This window comes from Clinocottus analis, unplaced genomic scaffold (genome assembly GCF_023055335.1).
Source record: "Clinocottus analis isolate CAN_PGR_092001 unplaced genomic scaffold, fCliAna1.0.p SCAF_9, whole genome shotgun sequence".
In the NCBI taxonomy this organism is placed as follows: Eukaryota; Metazoa; Chordata; class Actinopteri; order Perciformes; family Cottidae; genus Clinocottus; species Clinocottus analis.
The window spans coordinates 16,594,432-16,612,582 of NW_027176251.1; the positions used below are offsets into that span (position 1 = coordinate 16,594,432).

General features: G+C 43.8%; 1 protein-coding gene across 1 annotated transcript; it reads left to right on the forward strand.

Annotated features, from left to right (window-relative positions):
• The first annotated feature begins 388 nt into the window (after positions 1-388).
• Positions 389-3,194, forward strand: tpbg (trophoblast glycoprotein). The gene has a single exon (XM_068570176.1). The coding sequence runs from the start codon at positions 840-842 to the stop codon at positions 1,965-1,967; it is 1,128 nt and encodes a 375-aa protein (XP_068426277.1). The 5' UTR covers positions 389-839; the 3' UTR covers positions 1,968-3,194.
• Positions 3,195-18,151: the final 14,957 nt, after the last annotated feature.

Below are 18,151 nucleotides of genomic sequence, written 5' to 3' on the forward strand. Positions count from 1 at the left end.
TCACTTTTGTGTTCATGTCTGATCAGAAAACATATAGATACTGCTGTATTACATGGACTGCAGGTACGACCTCATAGCGGTCCTTACCCCTTGGTTAAATTTCTGAAGCAGTATTAGTCGCAGCGGTATTAGTAGTATTAGTAGTAGCAGTAGTACTGCAGCATTTCGGAAAACTTTAAGATGTTAGATATTAAGCTGTCAGTTTAAGAAGAACGAAAAAAAAGTCAGTTGGAAATGACATTCAAAATCTAAATCTGAACGAAACTTGAAAGAGTTTCTGTCCACACCCCCCTTTTTGCTGGGAAATGGTATGCTCCCTCCTTCCACTGGTCTGCACTGTGCTGCTGTGTTTGGTCTTCTCTTCCAGACTCCCAGCGTTTAGGAAAGCAGCGAGCTGGAAGTACGTATGAGGTGATACATGGCACCTTCGGGAGACGCGGAGGGTTTTTCTGCTTGGAACCAGCAGCCGGAGTAAGCGATTTATTTCACCGATCCGGTATTCTGCTTCGGACTCGCTTCTTTTTTTCGGGGACTGGGCTTACAGAACAAAAAACATCATGGCAAAAGCCTGAGATTTGTGAAGGCGAGCGAAGAGGGGGGGGGAAAAAAAGCCTCGGAAGTTTTCGAGCTTCGTCCGCCGTCCCCTTTATGGAAGCGTAGAGTTCTCCGACACCAGGATGGTTTGGGGGTAGTTTCATGGAGTCTGGGTTGGAACTGGGAGCAGTTTTCACAGGGACAAAGGCGGGAAACACGGACAAGAAAAACTTTCCCTTGCGGAAGAACAAAGTAATCTTTACGCACAGTCTGCGCGCACACACACAGTTTTTTACGACCCCAAGATGCGCCTGTTGAGCACGTCGTGCGGGGACATGCGAGGGAGAAGACGCGCGGCCGCTACGATGCACTTTCTCTTCCTCCTTGCCGCCGTGCTGACCTGCCACGGCTGTCCGGACAAATGCTTGTGCTTCTCGCAAACTGTGAAATGCCAAAACCAGGAGTTGGACGCGATTCCGCATTCCTTGCCGGCCAATACCAAGTCGCTGTTCGTCACCGGAAACAACATCTCCTGTGTCGGCGTGGACTCCTTCCCGACCCGCCTGCAGATGCTGACAGACCTCTATCTCAGTGGGAATGGGATTGAGTCCGTGGACGACATGGTGTTTGACAATCTGCCGAACCTCTCGCGGCTGGACCTGAGCAACAACAGGATCCAGACATTCAGTGACAAAGCCTTCCCAGAGGATAATAAAGTGCAGCACCTGAACCTCAGCAGGTCTTTCCAGAATCACTCCTTCATGGACATGGTCCTCAGCGTCCTACATAGCGGGAACCTCCTCCAGCTGACCACCCTGGACCTGTCCAACAACGACCTTGTGATTCTCCCGGACGACTTGTTCGTTGGCCTCCCCAACCTGGTCAAGCTGAGCCTGCAGAACAGCTCCATCCTCTCGGTGCAGAACGGGACGCTGAGGCCGCCGCCGCTGCGCGACCTGGACCTGAGGGACAACAGCCTGCGGGACCTGCCCTTCGCCACCCTGGCCGAGCTCAGCCTCAAGCCCGCCCTCCTCGTCCGGCTGTCGGGGAACCCCTGGCGCTGCGACTGCCTCTTCGAGGACACGCTGCTGTGGCTGAAGAACGCCACTCAGGTCGCCGACGCGCAGAACCTGACCTGCGCCGACCCCAAGGCCCTGAGGCGCCTGCCGCTCCTGCGGGTGGAGCGGTCGCAGCTGAAGTGCTCGGGCGACATGGAGGGCGTGCTGGAGACCTCGTATGTGTTCCTGGGGCTTGTGCTGGCACTGATCGGCGTCATATTTCTGCTGGTGCTCTACCTGAACAGAAAGGGCATCAAGCGGTGGATGTACAACATCCGGGACGCTTGTAGGGACCACATGGAAGGGTACCATTACAGGTATGAGATCAACTCTGACCCGCGTTTGGCCAACCTGAGCATCAATTCGGATGTGTGAGCAAGGACGGGACACTGTCTGGGACCCCGCAGTGATATATATATATATATATATATATATATATATATATATATATATATATATATATATATATATATATATGAAATGACTTGTACTGTTAACATTTGCATGAAAGTCTTCCTCCCCTCACTCCTGATGCTCTTCAGATTTAGCATCCGTCATGGCTCCTAGTTAACCCCCATCTCAGAGCCTCCATTCAAGCACAGCCGCATGTCCAATACTAATCCCAGGTAGCTGTGATGTCAGCTGAGTTTCCTCCGTGTAACGTTGCATGGACAGCGAATCATGGCGACGGTTGTTTTAGTTTTTCCTGTAGAGTTGCAAAGAGTGATGTGTCCTATTTTTTACTCTTCCTAAAGGATAAACGGTCTCATGAACCTTTCAGTGAAAGAACCCATTGCATCCTTCTTACTATGCCTCTGATGCAGAGAAATGCTCCGCTGCTTGTTTATGAGTTTGTTCTTTTTAATATGTGAATTTGTGATATACAGTATACCCATTTTGAACGACTATGGTGCACATTGCCTCGTTCTTGGATTTAGTAGGTGAATGTAATTGCTGTTTTTTTTATTATTTTATTTTTCTGTGGAGATATCCGGCTAAATAAAATGCCTCTGGATTGCTGTACATCTGTCTCGGCTGAGGGCCTTTTAATCCTGAGAGCGAGGAGTGTGATCCGCGGCGCTGACGCTCCTGCCTGAGACAGCGCCACAGCTGGTGTGAAAGCGTACGACAAAACACTAAATCTTACCCCAGTTCAACAATGTACGGAACGTCGTTCATACTGTAGCAACTCTACGGAGACAGTTTAAGCTGCTGCAGGAAAGTCAGACGGAGAAGTTGAATAGAGGACATGCTGTCTGACTTTAAATGAGCTGTCTGTAGGTCTATAGGTGATGAGAGCAGCAAACTTTTTTTTCTCTTTTTTTTTAATCTCCCATCCAATTTGCTGCCTGCTGTGAATCTGATATAATAAAAAAAACCTTTTGGCTTCACAGCCAATTCCCCCCAAATAACGTCTGTGAGCTGCAGCCCCGTGGGCAGGTTTCACATCCAACTCCAGTCTCAGTAGACTCCTGCATGGAATGAAAGCGTTTCAATGTACTCCAGCTGCAAAAAAATAACAAAAAGAAAAATGGCACACGACATTTCCTGTTCACTTGCAAATGAAGGCAAACCAAGCCCGAGGTTCTTGTGGCGACACACACACACACACACACACACACACACAGACACACGGGGGTATTATAGAGATGAGCTTCAGCGGCTTTTCATGTAACCCTGTTTTTTTTTTTGGGAGGGGGGACTGGTATCCTTGGACAAAGTGTCTCTCATTAGCATCCATACCTAACTGCCAATTGTAATATTTCATGCCGCCGAGTACAGTATGGGTGAATAATTAATGTGTGCTTTTCCCTTTTGAAGGGTGTAGCGCGCATGTCGCCGCCGAGCAGTCGGAATTAATGCGGACGTCTCGATGCGCCTGCACTCTGCGATTGACCTTCCTTGTCCCGTTGAAGAGCACCTGGGTAGATAATGATCTCCCTTTCGCGCAAAACAGACAACATCTCGAACCGGCCTCCCGGCAGCCTGCGGCAACGTGGCCCGCGTTGTTGACAGCGTTGCTCTTTGCACAGATTTCCCTCACAGTTTTGTTCATTCCTTCTTTTTTTTTTTGTCATCAGCAGCTGCAATAACGGGGATCGTCTGCGACAGCGCTTGTTCAACGCGAGGAGAGGCAGAAAAAAATAAATAAGGGTTTGTTAGGGGAGCTGTGTTACTCTTTCTGTCTGGTCTGCTGCTCACAACGCAGCAGACGCTCCACTGCCTCTGCGGGCTGAGAGACGTCGTCGACACACCGCCGGCTTCACACCGCCGGCTTCACACTTCCCCGCCTCGAAAATCTCTTTGTCTCAGAGACGTTTGTTCCAAAAACAGCCACGCTGATATATAGAATGGAATGTGTATTATGCCGCGAGCTTTTTTTAAAAAAAAAAGGAGGATTAATATTTTTTGTGTTCCCTTGTACTATTGTGACTTGCAGGTTGATTTCAGCCCAAAGGCTGTTAGAGACAGGCACTTGTTCTCTCGCTATGGATTTGTAATTGTTGCAGGTTCAAATTGGAAATGGATGGTCACACACACACACACTCAATTCCCCAAAGTGAGGCTCTCTTACCTCTTTGTCCCAGGAGGGACACACAGGTGCAGGCTGCTTACAACCTAATGTTTCCACAGAGACTTGTCAGGGAGTCGGGCTCCTCCTCACACTCTGCAGATTCATATTATCGGAGGGATTTTTGCTCAGCCACGCCTCGAAGCCACGCTTGGCAGAGCAGGTGTAATTACAGTGAAAAGAAAAGAAACGAGAGAGCGAGTGAGAGAGAGTGAGCGAATGGTCGGAGGGGAAGAAGAATGAAATGGTTGAGAGTGGAAAGTGCCCTCGGCACACCTTTTCCTCCGGCTCGCACAGTGGCCCCTTTTTGCTTGTTAACACTGGTCTCCAGTCAGACAGCCCGAAACAGCTTTCCCTAAAGCAGATGTGGAATGAGCATCATCCACATTGAGGTAGATTGATGGTCAGTTGGACGCCCTAATAATCAAATGGGTATAAAGGCGCTTTATTATTTTTCTCTGGGTTTAAAGGAGAAGTTCAGAGTTTCAAATACAAATCACTGTCCATTCTGCAGAGCGAGCCTGCAGCCAATTATGTTCCCACAATATTTCATGTGATCCGTGGTTTGCAGATGGGAGACCTTTGTTCCCCGCCTCCCTCCAGACAACGAAGAGAAGAGACGTCAAAAGTCTCCACTCAACGGACTGCTTTGAAACTCTTTAAGTTGAAATTTGCCTAACATTTTTGAGACATCTGCAGTCAAAGAACATACTAGCCTTCAAAAAACCCTGAGCCGAGGCTCGTCCCAGCCGCTGCCCCGACACACACCGGCACTGTTCCTCGCTCACAACCGTGTTTGTTGAGCCACATGTAATATGCCGGTGCACTTTCCGCGTGTTGAGAGGCAGACTGGCAGGTTATCAGATTGCCAGAGTGCCATAATTACATTCACCGCACGGCACCGGTCCACCGGTCCACAAACACCTGGCACGTTGCCCCAGCCGCTGACCTCTTCCTTTTTTTAGAAGGAAAAAAACAAGAAAAAAAGAATCGGGCCATGTAAACGGCCGTCATACGTTGGACTGAAATCCCGATCAAGGTCTTTTAACTAAAGCAACAAAGCCCCCCTTTATTGATGTGCTTCCAACCCTCAGTACCACGCCGGGCCTTCCTGGTCATCCACCCCCTCAACCGCCACCTCTGCAACCTCCCTTCACATGAGATGCCTCTGCTTCTCTCATGCGAACTCATGATGCCGTACGAGCGCGTGTTGGAGGGGGCTTGCCACCTCCTGTCGAGCCATGTTCGACTTAATGAACAAAAAACAGAGACGAATCTGAGCTGACAGCATCGCGGCCTCTAAGCGGTCCGCCGCCGCGTACGCTGGAGGGACGGATGCAAGGAAACGCAGGAGGGGGCGGGGGGGATAAATGCAACGTCGTAGAACGACTGAGAAACGTGGCGGCTGAGCTTGGACAAAGATGGAACTCAACGTGATGCATGCAAAATGTCAAGACGCACTTGGAGAATGACCTTTTTATGTGTAGAATTGACAGCACTGGGCATCAGGTAAGGCTGCTAAGTTTGTTTTTACCGAATGTTGAGTGACTGCGCGATAGCTGATGGTGTAAAATGTTAATAATACACTGACCTTTCATGGGTCGACCTTTACTCTTGGAAGAGAATTGATTTAATCTTTTTTTCTTTTCTTTTTTTTTACCCTCCGAAGAAAAAGTACCTGATGATCAACATCATCACAGACAACAATCTTCCATCTGCATGTGATGGTTGATCACATGCTCTCGCGAGTAGCAACAAGCATCTTTGTAGTGAGAGACTGGCAACGTTGCAGCTCAACAAGCTGAAACGCAAAAGAGATTTGTAATAATCAATTATGTTTACAGCACACGCACAAAAGGAATGCACACTAGTTGTTGAATCAAAAGGTCAGACGCGTACGGAAGAAGAAGAAAAAAAATCCCACAACCCTTCGTGTCTTAAAAGTCAGTCTTCACTCAACATAGCAAATGTTGATGTGTTGCCTCTGTGCTCCGCGACAACTTATTGATCTGGCACACACAAGTGATTTCTGTGTCGATTTCTGAGCACTCGATAGCACAGCGGATCAATGGGCCGGTCTAAATGGGAGCTGGCGTTTTCCTTTAATACATCTCTTCCAAGAACTCGAGGTTGGGAACCAGCGTGCATCTCGTACAGTAATGCGTGTGACATGCGGGACAAGCGTGGCATCTGGACGCTGGGCCCCGACCATCACGTGCCCTCTCGAGTTTGATCGCTGGCCTTGAGCTTTGACAGCCAGACAGTCATCTCGAGTTAGAAATCAACATACTCTCAGCAACACCCAACAATTGCCTTGCCTCAGTGGTTCATGTAAAAAATATTCAGCAACGATTTAAAAAAAAGGGATCAGGATTGGGTGTCTGATGTTCGTCTTCATTAGAGACTGAAGCCTAACGTAGAACGTCATGATCAAACTACCGCTTGGCTCCAATTAAATGACAAAAGACCACTGTTTTGTGTCAAGATGGCAATAAGGTGGCAGAGAAAGGAAGATAAATTGAAATTATTTGATCAACTATCTTGATTAGATTGTCTGGAAATCTGATCGGGGACCAGATAACACCGTCAACCCCGAGCTCATGGAAACACGTTACTCTACTGCTCAGTAGCACCATCGTAGTGTTTGCGCTGGGTCACGATCCATTCCACACAACACTGAGTGCACAGCCATTTACATCTGAGCACAGATTACCGACCTTTAAATCACTTTTACACTCGATGGGTGAAGCCAGAATGCCTACAGCCCTCCAATCAGCTGCATACTCACTATCTTAGCAAGTAATGGGTGTATAATCTGTAGGTTGCAATTTAGTAAAGGAATGTAATATTATTATGCATGTCTGTTTGACATTGTGCGCGTTTACAAAATGTAATTAAATGTAACGGCGGCTATTTCTTTCCTCTGTCTGAACTGAGAAATGTATTTAAGAGTTTATTTTAAGTTTGATATGAGTGATAAATGTCTCGACTGTAAAGAATAAAATACATTTGCCATTGAATTTTCTGGTTTGATATTTGATTATTTCACTTTTTCCCCCCAAAATGATTAAGACCCCAAATGGTCAGAGGTTGCTAAATCTGTCGCTCTGCACAAAAATAAAAGTGCTGGTAAATTGATCATTTTACAGTCAGGCTAGCTGCCTTCATGCTAACCCAAGCTAACAGTCGCCAAGCTGTAGCTTTACGACTAGACGCGGATACCTGAGTGGTATCGATCTGTTTATGGCGCTTTCTTCATAATGTATCCTTTTAAGAAAGACTGCACAGGCTAATGTGCTATTTGAATGAGTTAGCTTAAGCTCAAAGTTAGCATATTTTCAGCAACAGGCACTTCCGCTAACGTGTTTACCCGTGGACATGCTCCAACCTAAACACCACTTGAGGTAGAGGTGTGTGTGTCCGTACATTTTCTCCCACCAAGAGCAAGTGTTTATTTTTACACACCTCATGTGACAGCACACAGACCCATTCATTTCGGTATTTTTTATTTTTTTTTAAAAGTAAGAGGTGTGTTGCACTTTCAGAGGGACAAATAAAAAACAGATTCATACAAGGTAATTGTCATGTCAGTACTGGCTGCTTTCTGTTGTTTGTGTGCTTTTTCTTTTCCAATTTTGCAGTGTGAGGTCAGGTTTGGAAATAAGAATTGGAACACTATATTTGTAACCCAGTATTGTTTGTCACACTAAGTGCTTCCCGCCTCAGGAGGTAGACTAGGAACAGATCTAGTTTGCATATGCGTGTGTGCATTTTCTCAAAGTACAGGACACGATCGCCAGAACGTCAAAACGCAGCTGCGAAGTGCAAATTAAAAAAAGTTTTCCAAAACAAGCCTAGCAGCATGATGGGGTTTGCTGAGGGGAGCACTTTAACAATCAATATAATGCATTTAGCACAGGCCGTCCTATTGGTGGCTGTTTTTTTTTTTCTCCGTGAGGCCATACGATCAGCAGGGAACAACATTAAACGATCGGTAATATGATGTAGATCAGCAGCGGGTGTCACGGTGAGTAATGACCTCAGCAGCGCAGCAGCGAGGCACCGGGAGCAGAGACAGCCAGGAGGAGCTCCATCGTGCCATCCTACAATGCATTCACAAGGTCATGTGATCCCATTTAAAAACACGTTTTTTACTCTTTTTTTCCGTCTTCTTGTATTCATGTCCTTAGAGTTTGTGCCACGTGCACGTTGTCCACGTACGGCTGCTGTGGCATCACCGTGCAAACTGTTCGACGCTAGCTAGCTAGCTTAAGCATTTCAGACCGCCAGCTAGCTACTACCGAGTTTACAACTTTTGTATTAATGTAATTTGAAACCATGAGAAATACATTAAATTACTTTAATGTAGAAATACTTTATTGTGGTCCTTAATAAGGACAAGAGAGACATGAGAGCATATGTGTTAACTACTGTACTGTAACAGGAGAACAAGAGATTATGTACCAGTATGTCTTGCAGTAAATGGATGGATTATCAACTCTATGTATGCGTGTGTATTTCTAAATATGTGTGTGTGTGCGTGTATTTGTCTGATAACCTATCACAAGATCCTGTCACTTTCAGGGCTCTTCAGTTTGTCAGCTTCCCATATGTGTAATAATCTAGCCCTTTAATAGAGCCCTCTCCTGAGAGCTTCAGTGAATGTAAAAATACTCACGTTCACATTTCTCCAGTTACAATCTCGGCCCCCAGTTGTCAACTACGCGTTCCGCCCCTTTGCGCTCCATCTTGTCATTTTCTATTCTATGTATGAAATGAGACGAGTCTTCGTGCCAGCAGAGCAGTCTGGCAGCGGCTTCGGAGAATAATGAAATAGGCTTCAGATATAGTGTAGGCTCAGACAACCTCCTAACAGATGAAATGCAATATTCCTAAAGTGCTGTGTAACATGACCTTCATATGTAGATATCAGATAGTACTTGCCGATGCCTCTATTACTGTCCACAAGCCAACGCTTTGGGCAATTAGGATCTCTCCGGTTACCCCTCTGTCCGAGCGCCAATCCGAGATGAGAGGGATAAAAACTCAATTAGCTTTTGTGAGGTGCTGCCCACTCCACATTTCAGCTTACATGTTCCATATATTTTCTTTGTAAAGTCACACAAGCTAAGACTTTCTTCTTGTTCCGTTGTCACTACCACTTGGCCTTTTGAGTTTCACTTTCTCCAGATACAACCAAATTTTTGCAATTCACCGGAGCATGCAAAACGTTCAACCCAAGAGGAATTATTCCATCACGCTCATCTGCAAATCCCCAAAACAATATATGGGATAAACACGAGCAGAAAGCCTGATCTGATATCTAAATCTGTGGTTTAGGGGGTCCATAAGCGGGTATGTGGTGAAGTCACCACATTTTGAGAGAAAATGTGTCATTTCTCCTGATACTCTCTCCCTCCTTTTATCTTCCCTTAGAGACACCATTTGTCAAAGACTCATTTATTTCAAACGAGTCCTACGAAATGATGTCTCGGAGGCATTGTTAATCCACAACTCTCTATGATTTGATGGTGGATAATTATGTATATTAAAGAAATGAGGTGACCGCTGTATAATATATGATCCCCTGCTATATCAGAGAATACCCAGTAGTATACAAAGCAGGTTCAGTCAGGTCCTCTTTCAACATCAATGCTGCTTTAATGTTAATGGATCTGCAAAAATGATCCTGAATATTTTTTATTTAACTATTTAACACTCAGAAATGACCCATAAATAATGTTTTTTTGTCTATTATATATATATATATATATATATATATATATATATATATATATATATATATATATATATATATATATATATATATCTTTCCTTTCTTAATAATAATGACAGTAAAGATCAGGAGAGACGGACAGCGGTATATATATATATATATATATATATATATATATATATATATATATATATATATATAATGTATAAATACATAGTATGAGTCCCAGCCACTAGCCAACCACTAATATAGCTCAAAATAACAAGATTATTTGCAGAGAAAGTTACTACAGTATACCACTCTTGGCTTTTGGTGCGTTAATTTATAACCTGAGCGAATACATAAATAGCATAATGGCAGAATTAAACGCTTCCTCCTCGTGCCCATTAACTGAGTTTTCCAACATCCTGCGCTCATCAGCAGTGATCCTGAACGGGGCTGGCACGGTTGCCGGCAGGCCAAGGCCACAGGCAACAATACTGTGGTACACTGATGTTACAAAGAAGAGTGTAAAATGTTAATGACAACAGATCGGCCGTGCCTGCACACACACTGTAATCACATCATCGTCCCTACTGGCCAGTTAGTCGCCCCTCTCTTTGTAGGAGCTGCATGTTCACCACCAGTGTTGATGAGGTGTGCGTACTGAGCCCTACAAAGCACCACAACCGCATGACACACGACAACAGTGGTGACATAAGTCGGTCTTCATGGCCCGCTGCTCTCGTCTGCAGCAACTCCGTGCTGTGATGATGGAGCTGTTCAAGTGATAAAGGAGCAACGGGATGACAAATAAGAGCCGGGGGAAGATCAGAGGCAAAAAAGGCTGCTGTAATAACATCCCATGCTTGAGCCACTGACGGCCCCGAGAGGCATTATTTAGTGGTATGAAAACAGTGTGGAGCTGTGCCGCTCGCTGACAAAGACTACACGTGGCGATTGATTTGAGCTTGCTCGTGAGGTGTTAGGAATTAATGTTCAAAATAAGCTAATTACATGTCTGTCATTTTAAAATGTAGCCTAAAACAGGTCCGATAAAGTCTGTAAAATCAGACTAAGCCAAATATATCTAGAATAGCTTATGTTAGCCACCATAAGCTACGGGTCATACCAGACCAAAGGAGGCTGGAGCAGCAAAACCCCTGAATGTATTGAATTAAACAAGGGTGCTTTTTGTTTCTTATGAATTAAGCTTTTCATTTGTAAGATTAAGATTGTCTTTTTAGAAGCTATATAGTGTTGCTTTTATCAGTTTAGTTCACAAAATGTTGCTTGTTAAGCAACTGAAGCGATTAAAGGGGTGTTCCAACAATTTAGTGACGCACTTCTATAAAGTTTAGAGGCGTACGAGAGACAAATTAAGATTATCATGTGCTGAAACCACAGTATGGTACTGCTAGTACTGACATTTAAAACAAATTTATAGTAATTACAAAGACATCCCTGAAAAAAATGTCCCAGCTTACTCCTGCAAGATAATATGTAGTGCAATTAAAACAGGCGGAAAAAAAAGCCTTTCTTTCCCTCCCTCTTTCCTCTGCAAAAATTACATTAGCGCTTTAAATCGTGACCATAATTCATTCTCCGCAATAGAGTGCAGCACGTGTAGCTTTGAGCAAATTGAAGTAAATCATTCCTTAACTTTGTTACAAAAGCTATTAAAGTCGACACAATGAGTTACCAGATCCGTAGCCGGAGGCATCGTGGGGACTGACTCTGTCACTGACTCTGTCATGGATGAGAGCAGATCCACCATTTGGGTTTGAACATCTGAATGTCACACCCTGGTTTACAGACCTTTGGTAAAATAACCCAGATATAATGCACAAAATGTGGGATTACTTGACCAGGGTAAAACTAGAAGTTTCTTCTGTGCCTGGAAACACTGTATTCAACTATTTCTAAACCTCTAATGGTTTCTAGCTGTTTCATTAGTGTTATTTTCCTAACTTAAAAACGATATATTATGATCCTCCTGTTGTCCCAGGACAATTAGGTGAGTAATACCGAGGGGAGACCGAGGAAATGCAGAAAAAGAAAACACAAATTATTGTAATTTTCTCTCCTGTAAGAAGACATCGTAGCAGAAAAGGGGTGGAGACACATTCACAAGAAAGTAGATGAGACGATGCTGTCAAAATGAAAAACGTCCTCTCCTCCACCTGTCACCTCTGTGGGATAGCGACTGGCTTAGTTCTTTCTCAGCGACAAACCCTCCACTGAACAAAGGCGTCTGTCCAATAGAACGAGCTGCCTAGGAGACCTGCGTTTGAAGGAAACTATAATTTGGGAGACGCTCCAGGAAATGGGACTCTCGCACCTCAAAAACATGAATGCCTCAGAGACTCACAATGTGCACAGTCCTGGAACCATTCAGAAAACTGGGCTCGGTCTCATCCCGTCTAAAGATAGGTTCATGGAAATATATTGGAACGGACAAAAGGCCTCTCTTTGGCAAGAAGCAATGGGTAACACACAAACTGGCACGCATGCAGAAACAGAAACCGTGGAAACCGTTCCTGGTTGGCCAGTGGGGATATGTCTCTGCCTATTATTCGCTTTTGTTCCAGTTTTCTTGGGTTTATCGTGAGAAGGATGAGTTGCTGTAGGGTTTCTAGGGGTCAGGTCTGCGACACAAACAGAGGGCCTCTTTATCCCGGGGCCACAATCAGCTGGAGCTCCTGGAGAAAGAGAGGGGGTGGACAGGAGAGAAATGTGCTGAGCAATGTTGTACCCTAGAGTCGCTTTGCTCTCCCGAGCTAGTTTCTCTTGCGATCTACTAATGCTGGCAAGATGGACGCTCTAATTTATCCCATTTTGTTTTTAATGTTTGGGGTGAAAACTTGGCTGTGTATTGTGACATCTAGCTTCGTGGCGCTTAAGATGACAGCGGTCGATTGATCCCGACTGTAATAGTTAAAAAACTAGGCTATACAATGTATTGTCATGGAACTTTGTGCCTTACATTCATCAATTATGCTCAGAATGAATTTTAAAAACTGGTCTATTTTTGGCCAAATAAAAATGAATACAACTATTCAGCAGTAGTTAGTTTGTCTTTCGTGTTAATTAGCACATGTTAGCATGCTTGATTAGCTGCACATGCAAACAAATTACACCAACTTAACGTAGTGCATTAGCTGTGTCATTGTGACAATGTGAACATGCTGACGTTAGCGTTTAGCTCAAAGCACACCGCAGTGTTAAAGTACAACGTCAAAGAGCAAATTCAAGAGATCACATAGAAAGTCAATGAAAATATTTACGTGGGTGCCAACTTTGCATACTGAAGCAAAGAGGTAACTGTGTGATTTGAGTGAAAACAAATTGGGCTCATCCTGGGGCTTTTATGAATCTGCTTAATAGATGTAGAGAAGAGAGAGACTGGAGTGAAATTACAGAACAAAACAGGAGTTTCGGGTGAGGGCTGAGATCAGAGGCTGAGCTGAACAACACTAGTACACTCACAACTCACACTTGCTGTTTATACATTTTTCAATTAAAGGTCCAAAATGGCAATAGCCACACCACAGATGCCGTGGAGGCACCCATGAGACACGCAGAGGAGACATGAGCCTGGGTAGATTGGATCATTTGTCTGGGCCGTGATTGCTGACGGATTGTCCTGTCGTTAACATCCCCCCTCTCCGTCTCTTCCTCTTCCCAATTCTACCCATCGCTCATTTAAATCGTCCCTGAAGCTGCGGCAGTACAGCAGTCCATATAGCTGTCATCTCATTCATGGGTCACAGCTGAATGTTCTAGTTTTGCTTAATAGTTGGAAGATCTCAATTTTGGGGAAACAATTAAAAAGTCTATAATCAACCAGACGTGGTCTTTTTGCATGAAGGAAAAAAAACTGTAATATATATTTTCATCTTATATTCTATGCCCATCTTCTACCTTTAGAAAAGCATTGTATATTTTGAATCAATGTTTCTAGAATGCACGCCCAAACTATATGCATATCTTCCAGGAATACAGATTAACTGGAAATTTAACTTCTTATTTTTCCATAATACATGAACATAACCGCTGATAAGCATCCCCTCTAGACCCCCCTTACTGACAGTGACGCAAAAGCTCTTCTGTCTCCAGACTCAGAAGCAGCAGCCCCTTCATCTTCCCTCGGGCTGGAGGAGATATCAAGCTGCAGCAGCAGCAGAAACAGCACTCTAACACCACACTTCCAGCAGGGCTTCCATCTCCTCTGTCAGCTGTCAGCTCAAAATGTCTCCTGCCTGTCAGACCAGAGCTTTCAACTCGATCTGCGTTTGTCTGCCCAACTACCACTGCGCTCTCTTTCCAAATGTAGGACTGAGCTTTTGTATCATGTTGTGAGAAAAGCTGCAACTCTGCAACTTAAACAACCACACATATTGATGATGCATTTGACAAGAATCATTTTCACATAGTGAATCTCACATTGGACCAGTCACTCCTGATAGTAAGCAGTTTTCTCTCTGTCACAATTTCCCAAAAAAGCTATTTGGATGTCTGTTTGGAGTTGGGTCTTTTGCCTTGTGCTCACTGAGGCAGATGTGTCATTCTTCCCCAGGAACTGGTTGACTTGGTGGCCTGTCATGCCGGAAGGTTTGGCATGGGTTTGCTCAAAGGTTGCCACTGAGACTTGGAGACCAATGGACAAACTAATGAGCCCCTGAAGGCCCCACTGATATGCCCCATGGCCTTGTTAGAAAGCCAAGATGGGGGAGTTGCAGAGGGAGAGACTGCAAGATGGTATGGGTGTAGGAGATGGGGTGATGGTGAGTAAAGTTTTGGGGAAATTGGGGGAAGCTAGAGGGGAAGACAGTAGGACTTTGGAAGAAACAAGTGTAAGAGTCTACAGCCACGCTAAAGGCTCTCTGAGGCTTTACTTACTTGGACACAGCACAATTTATGAGCAAAACGCTTACATCAGCATGTTAACATGCTCACAATGACTGTGTTAGCATGCAACCAAACGTGGAGCAGTCTGGGAATCACTACAGTCATTAAGATACATCATCTGGGAACCATGAATACCAGTACTATACATTTTGTGACGATTCATTTTAGGCATTTCAAGAGATGTTTCAACCTCATGGTGGACCTACAGGAAAAATTAATGAGCTCACCAAAGTCATTTAAATTCATATTCTGGGGATCTTGAATGAACGTTCAGAATCTCTTCAATACTTGAGATATTTCAGCGTGCACGGGTCCAAGAAAAAGGCTTCAACTGGGGAATGTAATTAATTTTGCATGGCACTTCATGATGACAACAATGGTTTTGATAATAAGTTTACAATAGAAAGTCACGCAGGGATATCTTATAAAGTAATATACTTTCATTCTGAAACCCAATTCCTTGGAGGTACAGACTTGGCTTTTTTAAGTGCAAAAGCAATACATTTATGGGTGCAATGAAGACACACATTTGATTATCCAGGCAAAGGGGTAAGATCATAGTGCAGTACTCTCAAAGCCAGGAAGAGATCCCAACACCTGTGTAACACAATTAAAACTATGGGTGTAACAGTGATGACTTCAACACTCGGTTTTTGTCTTGGCTTCTCACCCTCATAGTGAAAAAGAAGAGAAATGCAAAGACTCTGTGATCCCTGTTTCATAGAACAAGTCCAAGATTCTCAGGATAGATGACCCATTAGGATTGGGTGACTAAAACGGGAACTCAATCTAATGCCTCATTTCCTCTCAGAGATGAGACAAGCTTTATGGCTTGACCTCCCCCAAAAATATCTCTTTCTTTCCACAGTGGCCACGTTGTAATCTCACACATCGCTGTCTCGCTTAATCCAAAAATAATATCAAACACATTAGCAAGGCAAAGGTCTGGAAAATCCAATTTGAAATTCATACTGTGGCACTCGTAGACTTGATCACTCCATATGTGTGATGTCACATGTGGTATTAGTGGACATTTATCTCCAATGGGAGAGAAGTCATAGAGAAAGCGGGGCGTTCTGGTTGATGAGTTGCATCGAGTTCAGTACCAGTCGAGGTTATATTAGATAAAAAGGTTGTTTCTCAGATTTTACTGTTGCCATATATTTGCTGTCAGGTGAGCCATATTATTTCAGGAGCTTAAATATAAATATATTGATGATACAGTGACAAGTGTACGTTTTATGTTTTATAGCCGTGCTAGTTTCATAGAGTTAGGGTGAATGTTAATATTTTTGGTTACCCCTAATTCATCTATAGTGCCACTAGCGAGTCAAACGTTTTACTTAGCCATGCAAGTATCTGAACATTTAGTTGATGGATTGGCACAAAATTTGACACAGACATTCATGGTTTCCAGACGATGCAGCTTAATACTTTCGTGATCCCCTGACTTTTCCTGTTACGGCACCATGAGGTAGACATTTGTAGTTTTGAGAGAAATACATTGACAGCTATTGTATGAAAGTAATAGGAATTCATGTGCCAGTCAGAATTAATTGTCTCAACCATTTTTATCTGGTGCCATAAGGTCAAAATGGTCTTTAGTTAAACACCAAATAGCTGCCAAACTAATGAAATTCTCTTCAGCCTCCACTGTAGATTTATGTACAGCCTTTCAGAGCAGTCAGCGTGGCTGTAGTGTATTAGTCTTGTGAGGGGTATCACATTTGTACATGAGTTATGGGTGGACAGACATGAAATTCAACAAGATAAAGGTTATACGTTCACTCATCACAACAGAGATGTCTGTGTGATATGCAGCACCATCCCAGGGTAGGAACAGAAATGTGAAGAAATGAACAGCGCAACGAGATAGCATTCACAGTGGCTACAGTGGGATATCCTTTCCTCCTTAAATCTACAGTACACATGTAAAAGGAGAGCAAGTAAAAACTGTCCTCAAGCCATAGACAAGTAATTACTAATGCTGAATATGGAGGAGACCTTTGTTCAGACTGATATTTTTACGAGATAACTGAAAAGGCTAATGAGCTGCACAGTGTCAACAGAAGGTACTGGCCAAAAAACTTTTAATTTGACACTTCCACCGTCCATCAAGGGTAGAAAGACACAGAGTGTCTGGACTTCCTTAAGGCTCCTGGGTGACTGCGTCTTTTCGGTGTGTTCAAAAACAGCAGCAAGTAATGTGGAGTAGCTCCTTCTGCTCAGCGGGCTTGAAACAAATGGGTTATTTAGAGCCTACTTCATTTGCACTTGTGGAGAAAGGGCAGAAGGAAATGAGAACCCCTTGACGGTTCAACGTTGGATGTATTTAATTAGCCAATTCACTCTATGCTTTGCCGCTTCAGTGGGCACAATACTTCTTTGTATTTTTAAAAGTAATTGTCACTTGCCAAATAAGAATTCAGCAGATTCAGGCATGCAGTCAGTAGCAGGAAAAAATGGTCCCCGCATCTTTACTACGAGCTAGTAAAAATAGACACACAGGCACATACTATGCTGCATTGCTGGTCAGCAATAACCAATGGGGACTGATCGCTGTGTTCACAAGCCATTGTGGTGTGGGCATCGTCAGCTCCAGCAGTGGTCAGGATCAGTAACGGATCACTTTGCTTTACTCAATTGACTGATTTTTGCAGGCAGTTATGCTGGTTAACAAAGTTAAAATGGTCTCATCTGGATTTACGGGAAAAGCCAAAGCTATTGAATGTCACACGTCCTAATATATATTATAAAACATGTACCTATAAAAAAACTTAACACGATGAAGCATAACGCAATGCTAAGAGCACTGAGGTTGTACTGAACAATGGTGCCTTGAGTGAAATGCTAATGTCACAAGCTAAAAGGGTGATGTTCAGTAGCTACAATGTTCTTTTTATGTTCATGTTCTTAGTTTAGTGTGTCAATATGCAAATAATTGCTAGTTAAACCTTCATAAAGTACATGGGAATGCCTTTATGTTATGATACTTGTAAGTATACAATGTTACTTAAGTATTAAGTAGGTCATCAAAATAACATTTTGTGGGGAACATGAATGTGTGGACAAAATGTCATGGCTATCCATCCAATAGCTGTTGAGACACGCTGGTGCTGCAGGAAAATTCAGAGGATCACTAAAGTCAGTAGGATTCATCATCTGGGAACCATGCATGTTTGTACAAAATGTTGTGTCACTGCATCTGGTAGACGTTAAGTTTAACCTCTGATGACCATGAAAATGTATTGGCTATTCATCCGATAGTTCTGGTCTTTTTGGTCAGTGTTTGAGTGACCAAATGACAGACCGACTTTGCCCTTCCGAGATCGACATCTCTAACGTGTAAAAGGTACTTTG

What these genes read in the sequence shown, in the direction of transcription:
- tpbg (XM_068570176.1), top strand. Translation starts at nt 840, where the DNA reads ATGCGCCTGTTGAGCACGTCGTGCGGGGACATGCGAGGGAGAAGACGC.